General features: G+C 32.4%; 1 protein-coding gene across 1 annotated transcript in view; it reads right to left on the reverse strand.

Annotated features, from left to right (window-relative positions):
* The window catches only part of LOC126737736 (dynein regulatory complex subunit 7), a 234,111-nt gene that overhangs the window by 22,858 nt on the left and 184,214 nt on the right, over positions 1–27,039 (reverse strand). The window contains exon 4 of the mRNA XM_050442752.1: positions 200–321. Within this exon, the coding sequence (XP_050298709.1) occupies positions 200–321 (122 nt within the window). The remainder of the gene's footprint in view (positions 1–199; positions 322–27,039) is intronic.

The following is a 27,039-nucleotide window of genomic DNA, read 5'->3' on the forward strand; positions in this document are numbered from 1 at the left end:
ATAATTCTAAATATTTCGAAACTGTTCCATCGGGTTTTAAAAAGGATGCGCTTCGTGACAATTCATTCAGTTTTAATTGTTTAGTCAGTTTTTACCTTGGAAACAATTAAACGACAGTCAAGGCGAGTTAGGGTAGTGTTTTTGACGTTGACAATAAAAGTGTGTTCCCGAATTTCGTTACAATATTAATTTTTCTTACCCAGAAATCACATAGGCATCATATCCCAATCCAATAAGCAAGGAACATAGACACGTAGCTATTTCAAAAGATTGTCCTGACTGTCTCAAGAAAATCGTATGGGGTGAATATAGGCGCTTAGGCTACAAAAAAATATAAAATTAATATTAAATATATAAATTATAAATAAAACTTATCGACCTTACGTATTTATGATACGGTTACCCCCTAAATTTGGCACACCCTGTAAATCTTAATCAAAATTAAAATAAATAAATAATGTGAAATTAATATAGTACGTCCCTGTTTGTTAATGACCTATCTTAACCCAATTTCCGTATGCTCCATATAACGAGCCGGAATAATATATTATTTGATTTTTATGGCAACTTGTTGCTTCCGTATATAGAGTTTCGTCGAGTCGGCAAGTTAATGCAATTTTAAAGTGTATAATTCTTTAAAGGGGATTTAAGCCGTAACACGAAGGGTGTTTTTATTCGAATTGTTTTGTACAAATTGCCCTTTTCACCCCCTCCACCTCTGCCGCAAGTAATTTATTAGGGGGATATTAGATTTCTTTTTTTGTAGATATTTATATTTTTATTGAGGATGACTCTATAATAACCGACACTTTTTATTAAATCCTCAATTTGGCGAATATTCTTTTTATGGAACCAACTGGATGGTTAAAGCATTAAGAGGTTGAATTAGAATAAATAACCTTATAAACAGATTGTACAGGTTTGTGATTTAATAATGAATAAATTCGCACGAGTTTATTTTTGAAACGAGCATATTTTAATATTAAAGGTAAAGGTTTGAAATTTAACGTTTTGAACAATTTTCGAATTCTTCAGAAAAAAAATCTGACAAAACATGCTTCATGTATAATGTCTTATAACCAACTTCAAGTGTTTACGAAATAATTACGTTTAAATAATAATTTTTACACTTTATGACAATATAAATTGATAAATTACGTTCTATATTTTTAAAATTTATTTTATCCAATGCTGGAGGTGGCTTTCACTAACAAATCTACAGTACCCCAGACGACTGATAAATTCTTGCTGTACATTTTAAACTGTGCCTAGAGAAATATTCCTAATTACATTATGAATGCTATGTTTGCACAACATAGCAACATGACCCACCAAGAAGTACCGCAACGTAATACAGACCCGGCAATAGAAAACACAGCAATTAAAGTATTCTTAGAAAACAAAGAGGTTCTCATCATTTCAGTATATAAGCCACCATCTCAATACTTAACAAGAGAAACATTAGACACTTTTTTTAGAGAAGACACCCCCACCATAGCGGCGGGGGATTGGAATGCAAAAAATAGAAGCTGGGGATGCAGAGCAGAGGCAGCAGCTGGGCGCACACTGGTAAGATACATAAGTGAAAATACCATACAGGTAGTAGCACCTACAGTAGTAAGACCCTACACACTATCACCATACCACTCCTCATATTCTAGATATAGCTGTCACAAAAAACTTAAGCCATAACATTGTGGTTGAAAATATGGACTCCCTTAGTTCCCCTGATCATACCCCAATCCTAATCACTGTAGCTCAAACTTCTATGCAAGATCCCTATCATGAAAAACTCATCATCAACTGAGAAATATTTGAAAATATACTTGCAGAAAATCACCCAATCCAATCCAACCAAGGAAAATAGATTCCTCAATAAAACAATTAATAAATGCAATTAAAGAATCGTTTAATTTAGCAACCACTAAAATCCCAATCCCAAACACCCACTCCATAGTCTTCCCAATGAGAATTAAAAGGTTAATAAGAACAAGAAACATACTAAATAAACAGGCTAGACTGCAAAAAGACCCACAGACAAAAAGAATTGCGAATAATCTTACGAAAAGAATAAAAAACGAAGTCTTCGACTTCAAAAATGAAAGATAGGACAATTTTTTAGAAGAACTGAACGATGGCGATGAAGACAAATCAAAATTCTAGAAGGCTTCAAAAATACTGAGAGGGAGAACAAAAACAGAGTTCCCGCCCATAGCAAACCAAGACGGTCTTCTGGTATACTCGGACTGGGATACAACAGAAACTTTTAACAGAACATTTCGACCTAAACGATATACCTGATTTACGTGAAGTAATAGAGCTATCAAACGTACAAATCGAAAACCTACCACTAAACGCATTACTAATTATTATAAAAATAACTACTACGCATTACTACTAACGCATTACTACTACGCATTATAATTTTTTTGCTAATTCCAAGCAATAAAGCTATTAATCTGGTAAGTCAGTCTTTTTTTTATTTTAGACAATTGATATTTGATTTTCCCTCTCTTCTCGGACCTGATATCAGGAGAGAAGAAATTAAAGCTGTTACTAATAATCTAAGCATTCTAAGGGAATTCTAAGAGAAACTCTTATGAGCCGGATGGAGTACACTTGGAATTTCTCAAACCTCTTGCCGATGAGTTCTTCACGTTACTAACTGGCACTTTTAATAACATCTACAATACTAGGAACATTTCAAAAGAATGGCTTATATCTGAATTGTTAGTAAGCAGGGAGCCGAAGCGTGTAGTGACTACAAAAATATTATTCTTATGAATCACATGCTAAAAATGTTCCTGAAAATTACTCATTGAAGAATCTATAGGAGATGCAATGACAGACTGTCATATATACAGTTAGGAGTTATGAAGGGCATGTAGTACTGTAGGGATCTGTGCCAATATTTGAGAGTATCATAATTTATAGGGGATTCCCTATGGCCTGCTTGGCGATGCACCACCCGGTATATACAACTTATTAGAAGTTTATTTTTGCAATTTCCTTTTGCTGGGAAAAGAAAAACGATATATTTTTTAAAATCAAAATGAAATTTCGAAACTTAAATCGAACAATTTTTGTATACTAAAAATCGAATTTTCGTGTTCAAAAGTATTTTTTTCCTAAAAGAAAATGTTCCCCATTTTAGGATGATATTCCGAATTCTGGAAAATCCGGGTATATCCAGAGAGGAGAGAAACGGCTCCTTTTTAGGACCGTCGGCGCCGGCAACGCGGGTTCGACCGTCAATAATTACGTCGCCGTGTAGCGCGGAGGCCGTAAATCGTGGGGGGTTGGGAGGAGGGCGTTTGGGGTCCCGAAACTTGGAGGGTTGGAGGGTTTCGAAGTCGCGCGGAGCGAGGGGTAGCGAAAACGGACGCTGTCCCTCGTCGGGGGTGAGGGGACGAAGGGTCGCAGCTACACCGCGGGGACGCGAATTGGGAACGGCAAACGAAGGGACGAGGGACGTAACGATGTCCGTTCCCTAACGATCTTCCTGGAACGGTTCGGAGAATTTCAGTCAGGCTTGAAACAAAGACTGTTTAGTATATATACCTTAAACCACCACTAAATTTCATTAAATTTTAAAAGGAGAACGGCTTTAATATTGAATAAATTAACATTATGAAAGACTAAATGTTCGATTTAATATGAATTGTCGATGGACAGCCCTCCACTCATTGATCTATCTTGACCCTAAAGGATACATTATTTCTTTACTACGTTACTTTACTTCGTAACAGAAAAACAATTTTTGAACACAAAATTAAAATAGAATTACGTAAAGGCTTTAGAGAATACGAAACATTACTGGTGCGAGAACAAAGCCCCGCAATTTCTAGTTTTTATAATATGACAGAAAATAGAAGCAGCACTTTTACGTAAATTTACATATTAAGCTTGCCTTTTTCAAAAACCTAGTTATGAGATATGTGACATCTCATTATTATTTACTGGGAAATGAAATATTTTAGAAATAAAAATATTGCAAAATATTAATTTCTTAACAGGCTTATCGTCATGCTGCATTAAAATAATTTACTTTATATAGTTTAAATTGCGTGACCCCTAAATATTTTTATAGTAAATGCAACTAGTAATAGGCTATGATTTATTGAATATAACAGCATGCATTTCCTGTACGAATTCTCTTATAAGTCTCCATTAATTGTTAGAATTCTCGTACTGTAGCACACAGAACAGAACACAAATATAAAGAAATGCGTGCTACCTAATGCTCAGACAGAAATTCCGTTGACAACTCTGTTGGCGTTTTTGACAAGGCTGAGGAGGGGGCGATCATCTTGTGCGGCTTATGGCGGGAAATGTAAACCTAATCTATTGCGCGATATTTAAATTTGAAGTCATTTGTAGAATTACAGAAGTTAATGTATTAGCTGAAGAGTGATGAGAGATATATTTAAATAGAATTTTATTTTATTTTTTACTATAAAATTAGCCATACGTTTATCCCCTTAAAGGGGACACGGTAAAGGAAGTGAATAAAAAATTAATGTTAAGAATTTATAAGCATATAATATTATACTAATAATCAAAAGAGTAATGGCAGAGCTGGAGAAAATAATTAAGATTTTGAATTGTAATATGTTGAACAAATTAAAGGAATTAGCAGCAGAATTCTTGAAGAAAATGTAGGAAAAGATCATAGTACGGTATTGCGCACACTAAAAAAATACAAATACCATAATTTTAAATATCAAAACCATCAGGAACTTAGGGAAGGCGATGAAATCCGAAGAGCAGATTTCTGTTTTGAAGTTATTGAAAAAGCAAATACCCATAGGGTATTTTTTATGAAATGTTAGTTTTACGGACAAACTTTTACCTTAAAAGGTAAATTTTAGGCGGACATTTTTGGTCATAAAATTATTTGCCTTTTTTGGGAACAAATAGTTGAGAGAAGACGCATTTTTTGAACTCTACAAAATCAAATTGGACCAGCATTGGATGAAGTTGCAAATAAATAGTTGTCCTGCAGACAATTCACAGCAAGTCAGGGAATATCTTCAAAACGTATTTAATGATCGCGTAATTGGCGTTAATAAATTAATTTAGACTATTAATTGGCAAGCCAGGTCTCTGGGCCTTTCACCAAACGACTTTTTCCTGTCGGGTCACATTAAAAGTATTATATATGAAGATGTACGTTATCAAAATTTGAAGAGTTAAAGATGGCAATTTTAACAGCATGTAATCAAATAACGGCATATCAGCTTAGTAATGTAAGAACCGAATTTTACAATCCATTAGGATATTGTTTGGCGGTAAATGGAGAATTGTTTGAGCATTTGATTAAGAAAAATTAATGCATTAGTTTAAACAATTATTTTGGATTTACTTTTAATACTTTTTTGCTTGTTTTGTTTTGCTTTCTTGTTTGTTTTTTGCAAGTAGTTCATAGCACTTATTTATACAAAAAATCACTTAATAAAAAGTAATGAATTCTGGTATGGCGGCTTATCTTTACTCCACCTTTAAGCCTTTAAGAAAGTCTTATATAGTTTTTCTGTAAAATATACAGTTAAGCCAATATTTGAAAAAAAAAATTGTATATCCTATGACCAGCTTGGCGATGCACCACTCCGATGTTGTAAAACATACTATAATGTCCACATTATTGCATACATCTCAGCGGGAATATGTAGTTTAAAAGTCTTTGAAAATATTTCCATCCAGCATTTTCTGGTGTCAGGTTCATCAGCATAAATATAGATAATAATATACTATAATGTGGATTTGATGTAATATCGGCATTCTACTATCTTACTACGGCAACTACATAATTATTTAATTACGGATATTCACAATATTGTCAGTATGGAACAATTATATTTTTATTCTAAATATGCTCTTCTTAAATATAATGGCGCTTTTCCCGATGATGCGAGAGGAGCCTGCACCGGTGAGGCACAGAATGCTGCAACTACTATACTTAATGCATCAAATTAACCGATCAATTTTATTTAAACGAATTTTGGTAACACTACTATAAAATATTAAAGAAAAATAAGTTAATGATCTGGTATATGCCCTGTGAAATATTAAGGCTACTGTATTTTCATAAGGGAGATTGTGTTTAGTAATACATATCGAGTTAGTTCACTAACTTCCTCTTTTGGTATTATAGGATGGACTAAAACAGACATCGAAAACTTCCAAAGAAAGGCTAGAACACTCCTAACGAAAGACAATATGCACCAGTAACTTGCGATGCTTTTTCTTAAGAAAGGCCGAAACATCAGGCATTAACAATATGTGAAGCAGACGACTTAACACCACTTAAACTCCAGGAGCTTGAGCTACCCATACAATAACATTGAGCAATCAAAAATGCAAGCTTGAATGGGAGAATCACTACATGAAAGGCATGCTTACGAGGTTCAACAAATGACCTTTGAAAAATTGCAGTGCTGTGAACGGGGTATATAAAATTTTAAGACCGTGCGTGTTCGGTATGTCTAGAGATTCCTGTTTTAAGTTTATTATGTAAGTAGGCTGAATAATTGTTTTTTAAAAGTTTAAACAAGAAACAACAATAATAAAGTTTTTCTCTATTTTGCACATTGAGCCAGTTTAATTCTTTCAGCTTACAAGTTACGTGATCCCGTCTTCTTAAGCCATAAACGAAGCGAATGTAAGAATTTTGTATTTTTTGCAGTTTGTACCTACTGTAAACATCAAGACATGGTCCATATACAAAATTAGAATACATACAATGCGATAAGACGAGAGCTTCACAAAGTTGCTTCTTTAGAGTAACACTTAAGAGAGCCTTACTTTTGTACAAGTTTCTCATAGACATATATGCTCTTTGAACTACTTTAGATACCTTCCAGCGTTTTAAATCTTAAATTTGTGTCAAAAATAATATCTAAGTTTTTATGTTCTTTTAAATTCGAAATGTTTTCACCATCTATCATGAGATCACAGTTCATACGACACCATGATAGAATAGTTTTATCTTTTTTTAAAACATATCGTGAAACTGTGAAAACTGTGAAAACCATAACTGTGAAATCGGCCATAAAGAGTACGCATACATGCTTACAGTTCTGAATCAAAACATATAGTATCAGGGGTATGTACCTCAAGGATCTATCCCTGGGCTTCTTTTATTTCTTGTTTACACGTCAGACCTACCAAAGGTTTTAAATTTATCAGAAATTCACCAGTATACCGACGATACACAGGACGATACACAACGATAATTTAGTTGAATATAATTTAAACGCTAAACATAATTCAATTTCAATCTACTCAAAGGAGCATAACTTAGTCCTTAATCCAGCCAAAACTAAAATGCTACTATTTTCAAATAAAAATGCTCGTAAAAATATTTTTTCATCTGTTAAAATTCAACTGAATACCACATCAATTCCTTTTTCTGATAATATGAAGGTTCTTCGATTGACTTTGGATAGCTCTTTGCGGTTCAGAGAACTTATCAGTATTCTGCTAAAAAGGTACTTTGAGAATGCGTATGCGATGAAATGCATTTTTTTTTAAAGGAAAGCGGCATAAGACATGTAACGGAAGCTCCATACCATCCATCTACAAATGGCATAGCAGAAAATGCAGTCGGTATAATGGAAAACGCAATATTAAAGGCTCGCTTTGAGAATCCAACCATGGATATTAATTTAATTATTAATCGTTTTTTATTTATTACCATAACACACCACATTGTACGACAGAAGAAACACCAGCTAAAATTTTAATGGGTGGTTTTAAATTTGATTTGCTTTTACTCTCGATATCAAATGTAGTTAAAGAAAAACAAAGTAAACAAAAGGAATATTATAATAACTCAAGAAGAGATACGTTGTTTGGAAAAGGGGATAAAGTATGGATAAAAGATTTTCACAGAGGCAAATTTCCATGGTGCCCAGAAATTATTTTTGAAGTGCTTGGTAGAAGAACCTACATAGTAAAAACAAATTGTGGAATGACATGAAAACGCCATACAGATCAACTTAAAAATAATTTCTCAATAAATAAAAATCAAAATGAAATTTCGATTATTCCAAGCTCTGAATTAAATTAAGAAAATAGTTATGTGAACAATAATAGTCAAATACTACTGGTGTAAGTGATGGAAATACAGTTGAAAATTTAGAAAATAAAACAGATAGTAACAGGGTGTTAAGGCGTCGCAGTAAGTTACAATCACCTGATAGATTAGTGCTTTAATTAATTAATTTGGATTAATTTGTAGAATTAAGGGCAAGGGTGTAATGTATGAATATACATTCGTATATATAAATATCGCTGTACGAAATCTCCTTAATAATTGTTAAAATGCCAATAGGTTTTTCTATAAATTCTTGATGCTTTCGCCCTGTCTCACACCTGTGCATGTAAGAATTTTGACCAATTATTATTAAATGAACTCAGATCAGTAGTCATTTTATTTAAATTATTCCCAAATTCATATTAATTTGTAGAATATCTGAAGATATTAGACGCTACAACCATATTCCTAACCACTTTAAAATTCTAAATATTAATAAATTCAAATTTAAATTTCGTTTTTTCCTCTTTCAAGCCCAAATATAACTAAATATGTTCAATCTCGTCAAAGAGTCAACTTGAAAAATAATATTTTATACCACCAATAATCTGTGTATTTTTATTCTGGGTTTGCTGCACGCCCCCTTTCCTTTACCTGTGCAAGGAACTTGAGCATTTAATTCCCGCAATATACTTCTTTTTGTATTTCTATTCTTCTTTTATGCTATCTATTTTTAATGGTTAAGTAAGAGTAGCCCTAGGGTTAGACTATGTATGTATGTATGTATGTATTTGTTTTTTTTTGGCTTTAAATAAAAAGACTTATTATTATTCTTTGGTTTTGTTGTTTCTTTTTCCTCTTTGGATTTTTTTTTGTTATTTTTTTTATAAACTTTATCAAGCTTTATTTTTCTATTACCTGCAATTAGGTGACTTACCGGCTGGAAATATATGACTATTTATTATATATTTATTTATCAGAAGGAATCAGTTTAACAAATTTCATTTATCCCGGTGATTCTACTATTGAACTAAACATTAGTATTTTTTAAAAATGCTTAGTTAAAAGATGTGTTGAATATTTTTGTGAACGTGTTTCTGCCATATGTACAATTTTTTAATCCGGCTTCGTTAGTAATCCCCTTAAACTATTCCTCCCTCAAACGTCCTGAAAAACAAGCCGAACTACTCCGGTATAAGAGGGATAGACCCGTCCCAAATGAAGCCTCTCTGCCGTTTGCTCATCCGAAGACAAAGGACCAAACATTCCAATTTAGTAAATGCATCTCAAATTCGAACCGCTGCTGCTGCTGCTGCTACTGCCTGCCTGCCGTCCGTCCCGTTTCAGCTAACACGAACGCGACATCTCGATCGTGGGGCCGCGGGAGTTTCGGGGGGTGAAATGGACCCCGAGCCCCTTAACACCGACACAGCCTGGGGGGTACGAGAGGGACGATGGGGAACCGGAGGGGGCGAACTAACGGACGCTGTCCCTCGGGCTATACTGCCCGCGGAGACGAAAATGGGATCGGCAGAATTCTGAGAACCTTTTATGCCATTTCAAAGGCCGTGTATGATTAAAAACATTTTTTTTTTGTAAAATGTATTTATAGATTCTGGTGCACATTAATGACCTTAATTAAATAATTAATTAAAAATGAAGAATTGCGTTAATATTTCAGGTTCAGAATTTGAAGGAATTTGTTTTTAAGTAAAGCTAAAAACAACAGAGGCTAATTAAAGAGGATGCGGTCACGGCAACATAAATGCTGGCGGCTCATCAGTCAGTGAGTGAGAGTTGGGTAATTAATTATTTAAAAAAATGCAAGCGCCACTGGTTTTCCAAATTACGAAAAAATCAACCGCAAATCAAAACCAGTAGATCCTCGCTCAAAAGATTTATTGATTGATTGTTTTTTAATGTGACAGGCGCGTCAGTGACCAGACTATTTAGCCCCCTTAACTTTATTTATTGAATTTTCCATATAGGGAGCTTCCCATTAAGTCAGCACTAATATTACTACTAAATTAGCAAACTAGTATGATTTTTGTTGAGTAAAATGGTGAAAACAGAAAAAAAGTTGAACATTCGTTCGTTTCGAGAAAATGTGACAAATATACTTTTGGTAAATGGAATTGCCTGTATATTTTTACATAAATCAAAAGAAAATAATTTTCTTAAAAAGCTTTCACCTAAAAATAACAGTGTTAGCCTTATTAATAATTTTACAAAACTTAGGCAAATTGGTTTTGAAATATAAAAACATCAAGTAAACCTGCTTACTTTACGATAAATGATCAAGAACAACGCACATATCTTGTAGCTTTTAAGATTGATTTTCCATCTATCGATCGAATTATTTTCCTAATATATGTTTGAAGTTCATCAATAATTCTGTATTTTTTGTATACACTTCATTCTTTATGTAACGCCAAAAATGTTCGATCCCAGAGGGTCGAATAATCTTTAAGCAACAGAGAAATTCTTATGTTAGAAGCCTTCTTTGATATTAAGGGAGTATTTGACAACACGGCTTACACATCCTATGATAGGCAGTTGGTGAAATGTTCTGTTGGTCAACCAAATGCTAAACCATAAGAAGGTGACAACGAGACAACGAGTCTCAATAGTACCAAGGTAAAAGCCAAGGTGTGCAGGGGTACACCTCAGGGGGAAGTACTCTTACTGATGCTGTGGACCCTAGGACCTGGACCCTGGACCTAGTTGCCTATACAAAGAGGAGGAAACTAGAGACCATAAGAGACCTAGTGCGCTTTGGAAAATACATGCAACTCAACCAACTTACTCCACAAAACACAAATAACAGCGTGTTGGGGTATAGTAGGTACGTTGTCAGCGACACCGACTGTTGCTCTACAAAACCTGACAGGGCTAAGCCCACTAGATCTAGAAGTAAGGACTGAAGCAATATCAAAATAAAAAAGGCTAATTTGAAAACACATACAGTGTTTTGGGCGTAAGACACTAAGAACTGATAAAACCAAGGCCACAAAGCCAGATCTTTATAATAAAGGAGGTACTATCGAAGATCGACGTAGCAGTAAGCATAGTAGAGGATGAACAATACAGCAAGAAACTCACGCTTAACTTTGGGCCTTTGTTACTGCAAGACTGAAGTAACAGACTTACGGACAAACATAATAGGAATCCAGACCTGTGTCCAATAGATGAAAGAAGGGGCGTTAAGGAGCCGAACCTTTGTAATCATTACAGGAGACCCGAACAAACGCTTTGGGACAATTTGAGACTAGGTCAAACTGTACAAAATTGCTGGGAGGATCTCACGGATATAGTCAATAAGCAAACTAAGCCAGAGATAATCCTAAGGGGGCAACAGGCTTACAGGCCTAGAACCAATATGCTGTGTCATCGATGAGACCTAGAAAAGGGATATCAGACTGGTTGCAACGTGAGGATAAAAACTACTGGGAACAACTGATAAAGCTGGAACTTTCCAAACAACAAGCTTTTGGACAGCCCACCTTTTAGGGAGGGTGACCTAATACTGAGGCTCTCTAGGCAACAACTGCAAAAGGTAGCACGACTGCTCACAGGACACACGCACCCTACAGGGAATACCTACGTAGACACGGGCAAGTAGATATTCGCTATTTAGAGATTGTACGAAAGAGAAGAAAACCACTCTTGACATTCTAAGCCACAAATACTGGATTTTCTTGAAGCAACAGAACTAAATATGGAGGAAGCAACAGAACTAAATAGGGAGTCTGTAGGGAATAATAGGACTGCAACAGAACAGACCGCACCGTCTGGAACTAGCGGGTACCACCCAGCAGGGAAGTTAGTGACTAACCGGGCATGAAGTTCCACACTACCGGAGGTTCAACCAATGTTCATAAATAATTTCTTCGACGAAAAAAAGAATTGGAGGAGTTGATCTGTAGACCTAGGTGGCCAACGAATCGAACTACGTGTCCCAATCCGATTATCGTTAAACAGTTTATTCAATAATATTATTACATTATTTAGATGATGAAGAGATGTTCCATCGTGTTCAAAATAGATTTGAAACCATCTCTCCATGTGAACATTATCCAAAAAATCTTCTTTGTTATTTGGCTTCTTATTGAGGTATACCAAACGTTTATACTAAATTGATTTGGAGGGTAAAGAAAAGATTTTCTTAGGACCAATAATGTACATTTTTTCGGCTAAATATGCCTTTGTTTGAAGTTAGCTTCGTCGCTCTAGATTATACAGTTTAAGATATTCCTACTTGCTTCATATGCATTACGTAATTAAATCCCAAAAGCAAGTCTTCTTTTTCTTATCGCTAAGCAACAATATGTCAAATGGGGCCGTATTTTTGAAACCATTCGACTTTGATTCTCATACGAAATTACAGATTTTCGCACGAAAAATCAATATTCGTATTTTCGACCGCTTCGTATGCGAACTTTTTCAGTTCCTGTGCGATTTTCAATTTGATTTTGCTACTTGTCTTGTTTTGATTTTAAACTAGCTTTGTTTTTTTTTTTTAATTTGTGTGAGTTGGTTAAGTATTTTCGTAGTATTTTTTGTTGTTTATTGAGAAAAAAATGACAATAATCAAATGGCAAGATTAAAAAATCTTGTACAAAGAAACGTCGTCGATGCACTGGAAAAGACTGAAACTATGGCAGATAAAACGTATGTACTCTTCATTTCTTGACCCATTTGAAATGTATTCAAATGTTAAATTTAATAAATTATATAGATAAAGCAAGCCTATTACGATGAAACTGATATACTCTTTATGTGCTTCTGGGAGACTGTGTAATAATAGTAAGTGTAAAAGGCATTTTACTATTTTAGATTTTCAAAATCACAAACTTTACTAACGTGTTTGTTCGGGAGATCTCCTTTTAAAATATGCGAGTGGGCTACGGATCTATCACCTATAGCAAGCATTTTCCATATGGAATCTCCTCTTTGAATAAGTTGTAGAAAATGAAATGCATTTTTAAAAGATGACTTTGTTTCATATTATTTGTTGCAAATATAATTCATTCAAAAGAAATTCCCTTTAATTCACCTTGTATACAACTCATTAGATATCTCTTAATGATTCCACCCTGTATAGTATGTATATATGTACTCATTAATAGGGCGTTTAACGATCATGGCGATTAACGATCATGCGTCTAAGACAAGAAGGTCATTGATTTAAAATTACCCTAAATGCCATTTTTATAATTCAAACAAATGTACACTTATTTAAAGAGATGACAAATATGTCACTCAAAAAAAAATTAAATTACCAAAAAAAATTACAATAATTTCAATTAACGAATAAGTAAAGTGTTACATTTAAAATGTTAGGAGTTGCTCAATATTAAGGGGTAGTTTAAAAAATTATATATTTACTTATGCTTAAATCAAATAAAAAAAGTACAAAAAAAGGAAAAAATTAAGATTTGCAGATAACCAATCCTTACTAATCCTTAATTAGTAATTTATCAATATAACTCAGTAAGAAATCATAAATTGCAGATCAAAAAAATTATTAAAAGAAAAGTAACTGAACAAATCATACAATTAATTAAACTGATTCAGTGCTTTAAATATCAAATAAACTAAAAGTTATTCATTAATTTGCCTAGAAATGTTTATACGACCACGTGTCAGGCGCCCTTTAAAATGATGTGTAACTTGGGGTAGCCATTTGAAATACAAAAGCTTAAGGTCGATAAAATATCCATTATTCCCAGACATTTTTTGTCACTATTGACTAAAAATTTGCTTAGAATGACGTGTCACACGATAGGGGTTCCCATTTGACATATCAAAGTGAGGTTAGCTGGAGATGAGGAGGTGCTTGACAGAACTTTGTCAAATATAAAATTAAACGTCCTCCTGGATATCTAAATTGACGTGTTTTTTCTTGAGTGGTTCGTTCTGAAATGAAAACACTGTATGTAATTGGAGTGCAGCGTCTACGTCTGAGGGATAACAAATAACCCGTACTTGTTTGCATTTATACTCATTTACCAGAGTAAACAAACAATATATTCCAGAAAAAATATGACTTTCCAACTGAACAAAATCAACCTAATTCTGATGTTAATATTGAAGCTAAATGAACCTGCTTCTCAAAATATTTTATTCTTTATATGTAGGAACGGTCAACCTTTAAAAAAATGCTATTTTGACTGTCTCAATTCACAAATAAATGTCACTTTAGACCGGCGAAAAAGTACAAAATTTCAAGATAAACCTCTACGAAAAATTTGCAAATACTGAAATACAACTGTGACAAGAGATACTAAAACTTAACTCGATCAATATTGCCTCCGATTAAGTTGGCACTATTGGTATCTGTGTTTCGATTTAAGAAACAGGGTCTGGTTAATTTAGCATACTAGTAGGAATTTTTCTGTTAAATGGTAAAAACAAATAAAAATTAAACATTGCTTTTTTGAAAAAATGTACTTTTGTTAAATGGAATCCTCTGTATATTTTTACGGCATTCAAAAGAAAATAATTTGTATAATAACAAATTTATTTATATTAATAGCCTAATTTTAAAAATAATGAAGTTATAGCTATACTATTAACATTGTAAAATTCGGGAAAGTATAAAAATAACATCAAGTCGCGCTATGTAATTTACAAAAATTAGCAAAGATATGCTTATTCAATATATTTCTGAGCACGCGTCTTGTAGCTTTTAAGATTTACCTCTCATCTATTGATCCAATTATTTGCCTAATATGTGTTAGAAGTTCATTAACGACTCTGTATTTTTCATATATATTTCATTCTTTATGTAACCCCAAAATTAATAATCGAGAGGACTTAGTTCTAGTTACTTAGGTGGCCAACGAATCGGGCCATGCGCCGCAATCCATTTATCCGTAAACAGTCTATTAAGTAATAATAGACAGTTTACGGATGTTGGAAATAGTTTTTATATTATCTCTCCAAGTTACAATTCGACTAGAATAAAATAGAATAGAATAGAATAAAATAGAGAAAAGGATCTACCTCTCAACTGCCTTGAATCTATTTAATACTCAATTTGCTCAAAGATGCCTTGACGGCCAGATTTAAAGGACAGATCTATTGAAGAACTGCCTGAAAACAAAAACAAACAAAAAATCAATCAATAAAAAAGACAACGTATTATAGTTTGACTGCCTGAAGGCAAAAAGTGGATCTGCCTATAAAACTTAAAATAACTAAAAAGTCTGAAATTTAATTAATATTGGATTACGTCAAGTTTGGCTTAATAATAAGCCGTCTAAAGTATAACAAAAAAAACAAATTTCATACAATACCAAAACCTACTAAAATGACAATAAAAACCTCTTTAAAATAAAATTATTGCTTGATCATTTTAAAAGACAATCGACCGATTAAAAACTTAAAATAAATAAAAGAAAAATATATAGTTTAATTGGCTGGAAAAACATAAATGACTATTATTTATGGCTTAATTGCCTGAAATAAAAATAAATAAGTGCCTCTTAACTGTCTCGAATTTATTTATTGCCCAACCGCCTGAAACGAAAATCCATGGGTTAATAATTTGAAGTAACAAAAAATGTATGATTCTGAATTAGCAAAAATGATGGTATTTTTTTGGATCGGCTGCATTAAATAGCAAGTGCCTGGAATTTTATAATTACTTGATCCGAAACCATCTAAATTAACAGAATTAACAAGTTTTTTGGCTCAATTGCCTAACACAGTTAACAAAAACGATTAAAATTAGAATGAAAATAGCTCTTAATATAATAAGCTTCATAAAAAAAATACTGATCAACTATCTTAGAGAAACATCAAGAGATTAAAAACCTGAAATAAGTTTAAAAAATATATATGACTCAACCACCATTTATGTATTAATTCAACTGCCTGGAATTCATTTAATATTCAGACCGTCTCCAAAGTCTATGCTTTAATAGTCTAAAAAATGGCTAAACCACCTGAAAAAATAACAATTTTTAAAAATGTATGCTTTAACTGTCTAAAATAAGACATGAAAACTGTGCTAGCCAATATCTTGAAATTCACCTACTGCCCTCCCAAAAGGAAATTCATGGCTTAACAATTTAAAGTAAAAGAAAAATCTGTGGCTCTAAAATAAAAAAAAAACAAATATATGTCTTTTACCTGAATAGAAAATTCTAGGCTTAAGAACATGAAATAGTAGTAAACTAGGGTTTAACTGCTTAAAAAAATACGAAAATTTATCACTCAACTTCTTAAAATAAGGATTTTAAATGAAAATGAAATATGTGCCTTTAAATTATTTAGAATTCAACTAAAATTCGACGAATTTCCAGTTAAAATAAAAGTAATCCATAGCTTCATTTCTCAAAAATTTACAATAACAATAATTGAAATATAGATTGACTAATGGCCATAAGATAAGAAATCTGTGATTTGTAACGGTTTAGAATTTACTTTTCCACTCTGTTCGATCTTCTATATCAGAAAATTTATGACATGCAGGGAAAACTAAACTATATCCCTTGCCTTTGAAATTTCTTGAATTAATTAGTAGAATTGCCTAAAATAAAAAAAGTGATTTCGCATCACCTGAAATAACAAAAACAACTAAAGTTTATAACTGAATAGCATGAAATAAAATAAGTAATATATGCCTTTTAACTCTCGTAATACCAGAAACGGAAAATGTATACCTCAATTGCTTGAACAAAAAACGAAAATAATTTATGACTTAACTGCTTAATGTATTTAAAATATTACCTAATATCGTCCTTGCGTAACAATTATAGGTAACAATAAAAGAAAACAGTTAAAACAACGAAAAGTATAAAAAAAAAATAACCCAATGAATATCACAGTCGAAATAATTTAAAGATTTGTTATAAACGTAAAATTCGATGACGTAAATAATTCCTTTCTTATCCAAATCCAACTCGATGGTAGTTTTAAATTTTTAATACGACGTTTCATCTTTTGCCCGCCATCATCAACCCTGTTTTTTCTTACGGGCGCTGTATTGGATTTTTACATTTTTAAAATCTCTGCAAAATTACCTTTTTAATAATGTATCGCAAGTAATATTTATTTTTGGTAAAAACCTGATTTTTTGAAAAAAACTTAATTTGCCGCAGTAGGCTGTGATAAACTGATATATGTAAATATTATAAGTTTTGCATATTTGTATGTTTTGTTAGTATTTTATAACAAAGTGATAGGTATTTTATTAATAATTTAAGCAATTAAGATTTTTACGAATGAAGAAAAGCGAAATATGATTAAAATTTATTAGAAATACCATAAAAATGGCATTAGAACGTCAGAAATGTATTTGGATTTGAAGCGACAGCAACCGCACCTTACTTTATTTAAAACATTGGATAAAAATCTTGATATGTTTGGTTCTTTTAATAAGCCTAAAAGTAAATATGGAGATGGAATAGATAAAAAAACTAAAGAAAAGTTACTTAATGAGGTAAAGGATTGGCAATTTTTGTACTTATTGCGATACATACAAAAATACTTTGTAGATAAATATGAACCTAGAGAAATCTATACGGCAAGTTTCTCAAAATTTTATTGCCTTTAATACAAATGTTTTCATTTAGCTCAAAAACTGCATCCTGATCTTAGAACATTGAAAAGCTAGAATTAGTAAATAACAACTTTGTTTGAGTTCCATATGTGCACAGGGGCAAGGGGGGTGTTTTATTTACAAACATATATATCGATTTTCTGTTGTCAAGTTTACACGCATTTTCAAAAGAGGAAATTTTCTGCACTATAGATAACCACATAATATAGTTAATTTACCTTATTGATGTTAGATTTAAAATTAAAGATAAAAGTAGAAATAGATATATGTTATTCTAAGCGCAAAACTAACATCTTCAGTGCAAAACAAAATTATTAACATTCTTATTCCTAAAACCGCTTTTAAAAATTTAAAATGGCAACACCGCAGGTAAAAGCTGATGTGATCTTGCGAAATGTCACCTTGACTAACGGCTTTGTGTTTACATTTGGCATTCGTGAAGTTCTGTGTTTATTCTTTAGTTTTTTTTTGAAAAAAAAAAAGGTTGAGTCATTTCAGTGGTTTTGTGAACTCACGATAGTAAAAACTTGTGCCGTTTGTGCCGATCTTTTTACAAGTAAATAATGATATTGCCATAACATCATATCAAGGGACAACTGTCGTCATAAACGTAGAATAATAAAAACTTATTAAGAAGTCTTATATTAATTCTAAAAAAAAAAATTCCATAAATGCTTTTTATTAGATAAGTACCCTTACTCTAATAAAGTACGTTAAAAAATCGCATAATCAGCAAGTATAATCTATTAATAATAAACATTTATCATGTAAATATTTTTTGACGACGTCACTGGTAAAAATTACTTGTGTCGGTGGAATCAACAAACGATCGAGCGGCGTTGCGATGTTGTTGCCTTTTTCTTTAATATACGTGAACTACATTTATTTAACTTTGAATGTTCACTTCTTTATAGAATATCTTATCATATTTTATGAAAAAAAATGCTTCATATTTTATTAAAGAAAAATAGTATTGTTTTGCGCATGTCAAAATAAGTGACACTTTTTATTATATTATAAAGTGTGTTTTTCTACATAAGCATTTGGTGTCATTGCATCAGAGATGTTGCAAGCAAACAAACTCTCCATTGTTCGACGGCAATGCTACTTCTAGCCTTTCAATATTCTAAGGTCCAGGTGATGCTGAAAGACGTGTGTTTTTTTGCAACTGGCTAATGCAAAAAATGACTAATCACCCCAATTTTTTTTGAGAATGTGATATGGACCGATGAAAGTACATTTATAAGCTGTGGCAGTTTTAACAGTAATAATAAATGCATTTGGAGCCAAAATAATCCCTGACAATTTCGGGAAATTTGGGCATAAGTGTGATTTAGCTGTTTGGTTTGCAAATGTTTGGACAGGTATTTATAAATCGAATTTTGAGTTCTTAACTCTTAACAAAGATTTTTATTACCAGTTTTTAAGATTCGATTTTAAAGACTATTTGGATAACATAACTCCTTTAGAAAATTATTGTAAAATTTGGTTTCATCAAGATGGTGCTTCCACATATAATATACGACAAGTTTGAAACTATCTTAGAAAGGTTTGGTGACAGGTGGATTGGAAATAATGGTTCTGTAAGATGACCGGCAAGGTCTCCTGATTTTAATGTTTTAAATACATTTTTATGGGGAACACCTAAAATTCGAGTTTATGGGGGTAATTTCCAGGAGAGGGAAATTTAAAAATATTAAGGAGATGCTATTAACTATTATTAGGGAGTTTAACAGATTAAGTAGACGAGAGATAAATCTTGCGGTGGTCAGTATTCATATGAGAGTGCAATTGTGCCTTGGTACACAGGGACAACAATTTGAGCACTTAATATAATTTTATTTTAAAATCAATGCTTTTTGTTGTTAACTTTATGTTTTTTTTTATTTATTTATTTCCCAACGCGTGCTTCATATAAAATAAAATTGTTAATAAAGTTTTTTTTTGTGTAAATAGATTAATTAGTCTCTTTTGAAATATTGACAGGTGTGTTGGGACGTAATATGTGCACTACTATTGCATTGCATTGCTAGTAGTTCTGTCTATCTTGTGTTGATAACGTGTAATATTTATTGACAGTTTAAATATTGTTTTGTCAGCTTATGCAGCCTACTGCGGCAAATGTAGTTTTTTATAATAAAAATAATAATATTAACATTTATTAGTCACTCAAAAAGCAAAAAAAATAACTTATACCTAACGTAATAACTTATACCTACATACATAGTAATAATGGAAGTGAGTGACCAATAGGCCATTACATTAAGATTTCAGGAGTGACTTTCAAGAAGTTCCCCCAAGTTCTAAATTTTTACTTGTGATACATTATTAAAAAGATAATTTTGCAAAGATTCAAAATGCAAAAACCAAATATGGCGTTTATAAGAAAAAACAAAGTTGATAATGGTTAGCAAAAGACGAAACATCGTATTGAAAATCTAAAAACACCGTCATGTAGCACCAAAAAAATGGAAATGTAAAAGTTCAAATTATTTTCAAATTGAATATTAAATAAGCACATAAAAAATAAAATCGATTTTCGAAAATTTCATATTTTTTTCCAATATCTTCGAAAGGTCTCGGAATTTTTAATTTTTTCAAACTGCATATTTCTATCCTCAAAAATTTTCAACTTCGCCCTAATTTAACAATCTTCGTATCTCTTATAGATTTCGAGATCCCCATGTAAAGGGTCGAATTTGAAATACCCTGTATGCATATACATTACATGAAAAGATATGATTGTCTGAGATCGTGAACTCACACACGTCTATGGTGTGCACCTTGACTTATTTTAGCAAAATCTATTAGAATAATATATTTTGATGTTGTTAAAGTTAATTTAATTTTGTGACAGCAGCATCAACAAAATCGTTCTTTCAAAATGCCTGCATTATCTCCTCAACAAAAAGCGATAATATACACTCGTCTGATGGATGGAGAAAAATCGCAGGAACAATTAGGCATTAGTAAAAATACCGTTTCCTTAACTAAGGCAAAAATTTCAGAATATGGAGAAATCCAACTGTAAGAAATCCAGGTTCTGGTCGACCAAAAATTTCAAACGGCATTCAAGATAGAGAGCTAGTTGGCTTTCTAAGAACCAATCTGTTTGAAACAGCAATAAAGGCAAAAGAAGACACGCATTTTCCTGGTTCTGCTAATACAGCTCGTAGTAGGACAAGAAATTCGGAAATTAAAAGTTGCTGTGCAACAAATAAAATATTTTTGACTGAAGCAAACAAACAGAGAAGATTAGAATTTGCCCATCAATATGCACACCAAAACAACATATGGGAAACGGTAATATTTTCGGATGAAAAAAAATTCTGCGTTTACTATTAAACAATATTAGTAATAATATCAGATATGATGAAAGATATACACATAAGACTAATCAAAGTGGACGTTTTAGTATAAACGTTTGGGCCTGGATTAGTTTTACAGGACCAGGCGTTTGTCAAATAGTGCAAGGCTTAATGCCTTAGGATATTGCAATATCCTGAACAATGTTATGATGCCATCGGTTGGTGTAATCTATGGGCAAGATTTTATTTTCCAACATGGTAATGCTCCTATACATACAGCCCGTATAATTTAAAACTATCTAGACGAAAGACGAATTCAAGTTTTACCGTGGTCCTCGAAACGCCCTGATATCAACCCGATTGAAACCGTTTGGGGTAAAATCGCAAAATATATGTATAAAGATAATTTTAGGCCTAGAAATTAGAATGAATTATTCCTAAAGATAGATGACGCATGGGGCCAAATAAAACCAAGAAACGTAATTTTAAGTATGCCACGACGTTTGCAAGCTGTAATTGATAACGACGGTGCGCTTAAGTATTAATATTTTTTTATTCCATATTATCAATAAAGATATTAGTTAGTTTTGGTTTATTTATAAAATGTGTTCCAAATAAAAATAAATACCGAAAAATAAAAATGTTTTTTATCAATATTACTATTGAAATATGTAATTATTAAGACTGCAAAAATTCATAATGCGTAAATATGCATACCATACCCAAGGAGTGCGATTTACTATAATAGACTAGGAGACAATTCCCTACCTAAATTTTAATGTCCCAGTTTTTTTTGGCACGATAATACATACCATTCAATGTTCTAAGGCTATTACTTTAACCCTATTCTGAATACGTTCAGGAACTCCAAAAAAAGTTTTTTTGTAAATATATCTTTGTCTCTTCCGCATTTGACATTACCAATAACATAGTAGGCCCCGAAATTCTATTTACCGTCCGATTTCGCCACCCCCCCTGTGCCCGCCGCCCCCTCCACCCCTCGGCTGACCTCGCGCCTCATGCGTGCGTGACGGCCACTGCCGTCGCCGCGACGTGGGGGGCGGGCAGGGGGGCAGGGGGCGGGTTGGGCAGGGGGGACATCAGGGAAGCCTCGCGGGGCTCGACGGACCGCGACATCTGCACACCGCGCGAGAGGGTAACCCCCCCTTGACGTCTTCGCCCCCTGTTTCCGTGTGATGGTCGCCACTGGCGACGAATAACGTCTTGTGCAGGATGTCGTGGTTTTGGATGTCGTATCCTTTATTATACAGCGTGATTAGATTTTATGTGTTCAGTACGAAATCTTATCTCGAAAGGTGAAAAAGCTTAAGGATGGGGCCATTTTTTGAGGACTTAAAACAAGTTGCTTCCCTCTAACTTCTGAACTATTCTGTATATTCAAATTGCGTCTCTTTTGAAATCTGGAAATTTGTTGTTTTATGGGAATTTTGTAATTTTCTAAGATTAAAAATGATAAAAATTGAAATACGAGGAACATACAATGCTTTCATTTCAAATCGAAAAAACACGCCAATCTAGATATACAGGGAGACGCTTAATTTTGCATTTGACAAAGTTCTCTCCTGCTAACCTCCCCACCTCCAGCTATCTCACTTTGATATGTCAAATGGGAACCTCCATCGTATGATACATCATTGTAAGCAGCATTAAAAGGTGTTAAAAAAAATTAAATTGGTTGATGTAGCAGCGAATAGTGAGCTAAAATGTCTGGTAATAACGAATATTGTATCGAAGTCATACTTTGGTATATCAAATGGCTTTCCTATAGTATGATACATCATATCAAAGGGCATACAATCTACCACCCAATGGTGCCTAAAAAGATTGGTTTATTGACTTATAAACAGTAAGGGTGTAAAAACGTGTTTCAGAAATAAAAAATTTAGTCAGTTTACAGAATTTAAGTGCTCAAAATATGCTCTGTTATTCGCGACACAATAATAAAGTCTGTTTTAAAATTTCATAGGAACATTAGCAAGTGTTTATCTGCTAATATGTCTAAATTCGCAAATAATGCAATAGTTTATATCATAAATATTTTCAGGTAGGGGTTTATAATCTTTGTGGATCTAGTAGAAACCAAGTAAAGTAAAAACCAATCAATTGTACTACGTCTGCCAATCCACATCCCTGGAAACTATTCATTAAGCCATTCCTAAACTGTCAAAGCGTAATGTAGTGTAGCGTTTTGATTTTAAATTATTCGCACTTCTGAATTTTTAACGGAGCGTCAAAATGACAATTTTAACAATAATAATTAACTGATTTATAAATGTATTAAAAATGCTAGTTACTGCAGTGTTATTCTTGTACAATTGAATAATGTGTGAGGCAACTATTTGACATACCAAAGTTTTGATAAAACGTCTTTTGTTACCACATATTTTTGCTTACTATTTATTCACTTATACGATAACCGATTTAATATTTTTTTGGTACTGTTAAATAGAAATTTTAATGTTTTGTGTCACATGATGGAGGTTCCCATTTGACATGTAAAAGTATGGTTAGCTGGAGGTGAGAAGTCGATTCACACAGAACAGTGTCAAATATAAAATTAAACGTCCTCCTGTATATCTAAATTGATATGTTTTCTTTAAGAAGTTATTAAGGGTGGTTCGTTTTGAAATGAAAGCACTCTGTATACAGTAAACAAACAAAGGGACAAAAGTAGAGAAACTTTAAAAAATAATTAAAATTAGGTTTATTTATATATACCGAAAGTAATGCCGTTCTATACATAATAGAAATGAACAATATTTTTAAGGATTTTATTTTTGTAAAGTAATAAACTATATAACGAAAACCAAATATTTTATTTAAATAAACTAAATACACTAAGGACAAAAGTAGAGAAACTAAATTTCTTTACTAAATATTTCAACATATTACTTATAGTACTAGAGTATCCCTTATTGGCAATAACCTGGCGACATCCGTTTGGTATGGATTCCAAAAGTTTCATCATGGTTTCTTCTCCAAAAGGATTCCAGGATCCTTGCAAAACTTTTAGATAATTTTTATTGCTTATCTGATATTATCCTATTCTTGCGCCGGTCTAGTTCCTCCCAGAGGCTTTCAATAGGGTTGGGTTGGGTTGGTTTATAACCCTCATTTTTTCTGATAAAAGTCATTCTTGAATTATCTTTCATTTATGTTTAGGGTCGTTATCCTATTCACACATCCAGGTTAGTGGTAAATTATCCTCAGCAAGTTAGAGCAATACCTTCTTAAGAAAATTTTTAATTTCACAAATCAATCTATAATACTCTCAATAATATGTAATGCTCTTATACCGTACCCAAAAAAGCAACCCAATATCATGCAGGATTCACCACCATGCTTTACAGTCGGCTCTGTATACGTTGGATCAAAAACTTTGCTTTCTGAGTAATGTACCTCCATTACATTTACTTTCATCAGTATATATATCTATATATATATATATATATATATATATATATATATATATTAATATATTATTGTAATAAACTACGTATCTATTAATAGGTTGTAATAAATAAAAACTCGAGTTTTGTCCACGGTTTTATTAACAGGACTGTTTTTTTGTTGACTTGCCGAAAAAAAATGGCATAATAATATGTTTGTACTTAAAACATGAATTATAAGGAAAATTATAAGAATTATCAAATACTTAATTTCCATAAAAAATCTTGTTATTATATAAGTACCTTTACTTTTGAAGTACGTTAAAAAAACACATAGAGTTCATAAATTGTAATATTATTTCTATTTAAAGCACAATCTATTATAAATAATTATTTATAATCTAAAATCATTGTAGAATATTATTTAAAAAGATGCTTCATATTCTAATTAAGAGGAACAGTAGCGTTTTTTGCCATTTTCATATTAGCGCTTGACATCAGAGATGTTGCAAGCAAACAAACGGCCCACAGTTCCACGGCAATTCTAATTTTAGTCTAGTATTATTCTAAGGTTATGACTTAAAAGCTCCTAAGTAAAAGAAAATTTTCTCCTAATTGCCTAAATAATTTTAAAGAAAATTACGTTTTCAGGTAGTTCAGCCAAAGATTTTTCTTATATTTCAGCTTGTTAAGTCATAAATTTTATTTATACTTTTGTCCCATACATTATCGGACAAAAATAGAGAAACCTATTAAAATCCCCTTAATGTAAAAACCTTCAGTATTTATGTTAATATTTTCTAAAAATGTTGTCGCCCTTAACAACGTGTTTATTTCCAACACATTCCACCTTAGTTGTTTATTTATAATATTATCCAAATATTTTAGATTGGACAATTGAAATAGAGAAACTCCGATAAGAATTAACCAAATTAAAATTTATTTAGGCTTTATTTCATTTTACATAATATCTGTTAATAATTTATTAGTGAATATGCCCCGCGGAAGATATTTGTCGGTAGATTTTCGTACAAAAATAGTTGATGCACACAAGAGTGGTGTGCGACAAGTGGACATAAGCAAAATGCTTAGTTTGCCTAAAACTGTTTTAAGCAAGACAATTTCTAATTTGAAAACACGAAATTTGTTAAAGAGCATTAAAAAAATTGGCCGCCCGAGAAAAACAATTAAAAAAATTGAAATGATCGTTAAAACATTGATCCCCACCAATTGGAAAATAAAATTTTAAGTGAATTGCATAGTGTTAATGTTTGTTCTAAGACCATTCAAAGACATCTAACGAAAGCAGGATTATTAAGTAGAAGAGCTGCTGAAAAAACGGCTAATCAGAAGAACCAGAAGGCCGGATTCTTTTTACTGATGAAAGTAAATGTAATGGAGGTACATTACTCAGAAAGCAAAGTTTTTGATCCAACGTATACAGAGCCGACTGTAAAGCATGGTGGTGAATCCTGCATGATATTGGGTTGCTTTTTTGGGTACGGTATAAGAGCATTACATATTATTGAGAGTATTATAGATTGATTTGTGAAATTAAAAATTTTCTTAAGAAGGTATTGCTCTAACTTGCTGAGGATAATTTACCACTAACTTAAATATTAAAAGAAATTAAGTATTTGATAATTCTTATAATTTTCCTTATAATTCATGTTTTAAGTACAAATGTTTAACATATTATTATGCCATTTTTTTTCGGCAAGTCAACAAAAAAACAGTCCTGTTAATAAAACCGTGGACAAAACTCGAGTTTTTATTTATTACAACCTATTAATAGATACGTAGTTTATTACAATAATATATTAATATATATATATATATATATATATATATATATATATATATATATATATATTAATAATTATATATTGTATTACACATTCAAATTTTTATTTAGGCCTCTTTCTTGATAACACTTTTCCCTTGATATGATGTTAGGACAGTATCGGTATTTACGTTTAAAAAGATTGGCTTGAACCGCCTTTTTCCCAAGATGCGGCACAAATGGCACAAGTTTTCACCATCGTTAACAAAAATACTAAAATGACACCTTTTTCTTTTTTCAACCAAAAGAAAGAAACCGAATATCCTGTCTCCGTGAGCAGAGTGACCCCTGGCAAGTCAGCCATATGTAAACAAAGAATAAACCATAGCATGATAGGCAATTTGAGACACATTAAGATTTCCTATGTTAACTGTTCCATATCCGTTGTTTATTTACATTACACCGCATAGCTGTATTATTATTTGTTACCTTTTTTTTTGCCGGCTCGAAACCGACGGCATTTACGGCATTTATTGTATCTCCCGGCCAGTCGAAAATATACTCTCATAAATTAAGGTTGTGTATTATTTCAAATTAAATACATACACATCATTGGCGCAGTCGATCTTACGGACCTAAATTGTTAAAAGTAGTCGGTGAAAATGTCATCTTTTCTCGGAAATTTAAGTACGTTTGATCCGGAAAAGTCGGATTACGCGATATTTTCCGAGCGGCTAAAACAGTTTTTCGTGGCAAATGGTATAACGGAGGACGATAAAATGCGTGCGACTCTTCTAAATACATTAAATGAAGATTGTTACGTGTTGTTAAGAAATTTGTGTGTACCGAAAACGCCACCGGAAGTGAAATTCCAGGATTTGGATAAATTGTTATTAAAGCATTTTGCTCCAGTGCGGTCCTATTTTTCG

This window comes from Anthonomus grandis, chromosome 1 (genome assembly GCF_022605725.1).
Source record: "Anthonomus grandis grandis chromosome 1, icAntGran1.3, whole genome shotgun sequence".
In the NCBI taxonomy this organism is placed as follows: Eukaryota; Metazoa; Arthropoda; class Insecta; order Coleoptera; family Curculionidae; genus Anthonomus; species Anthonomus grandis.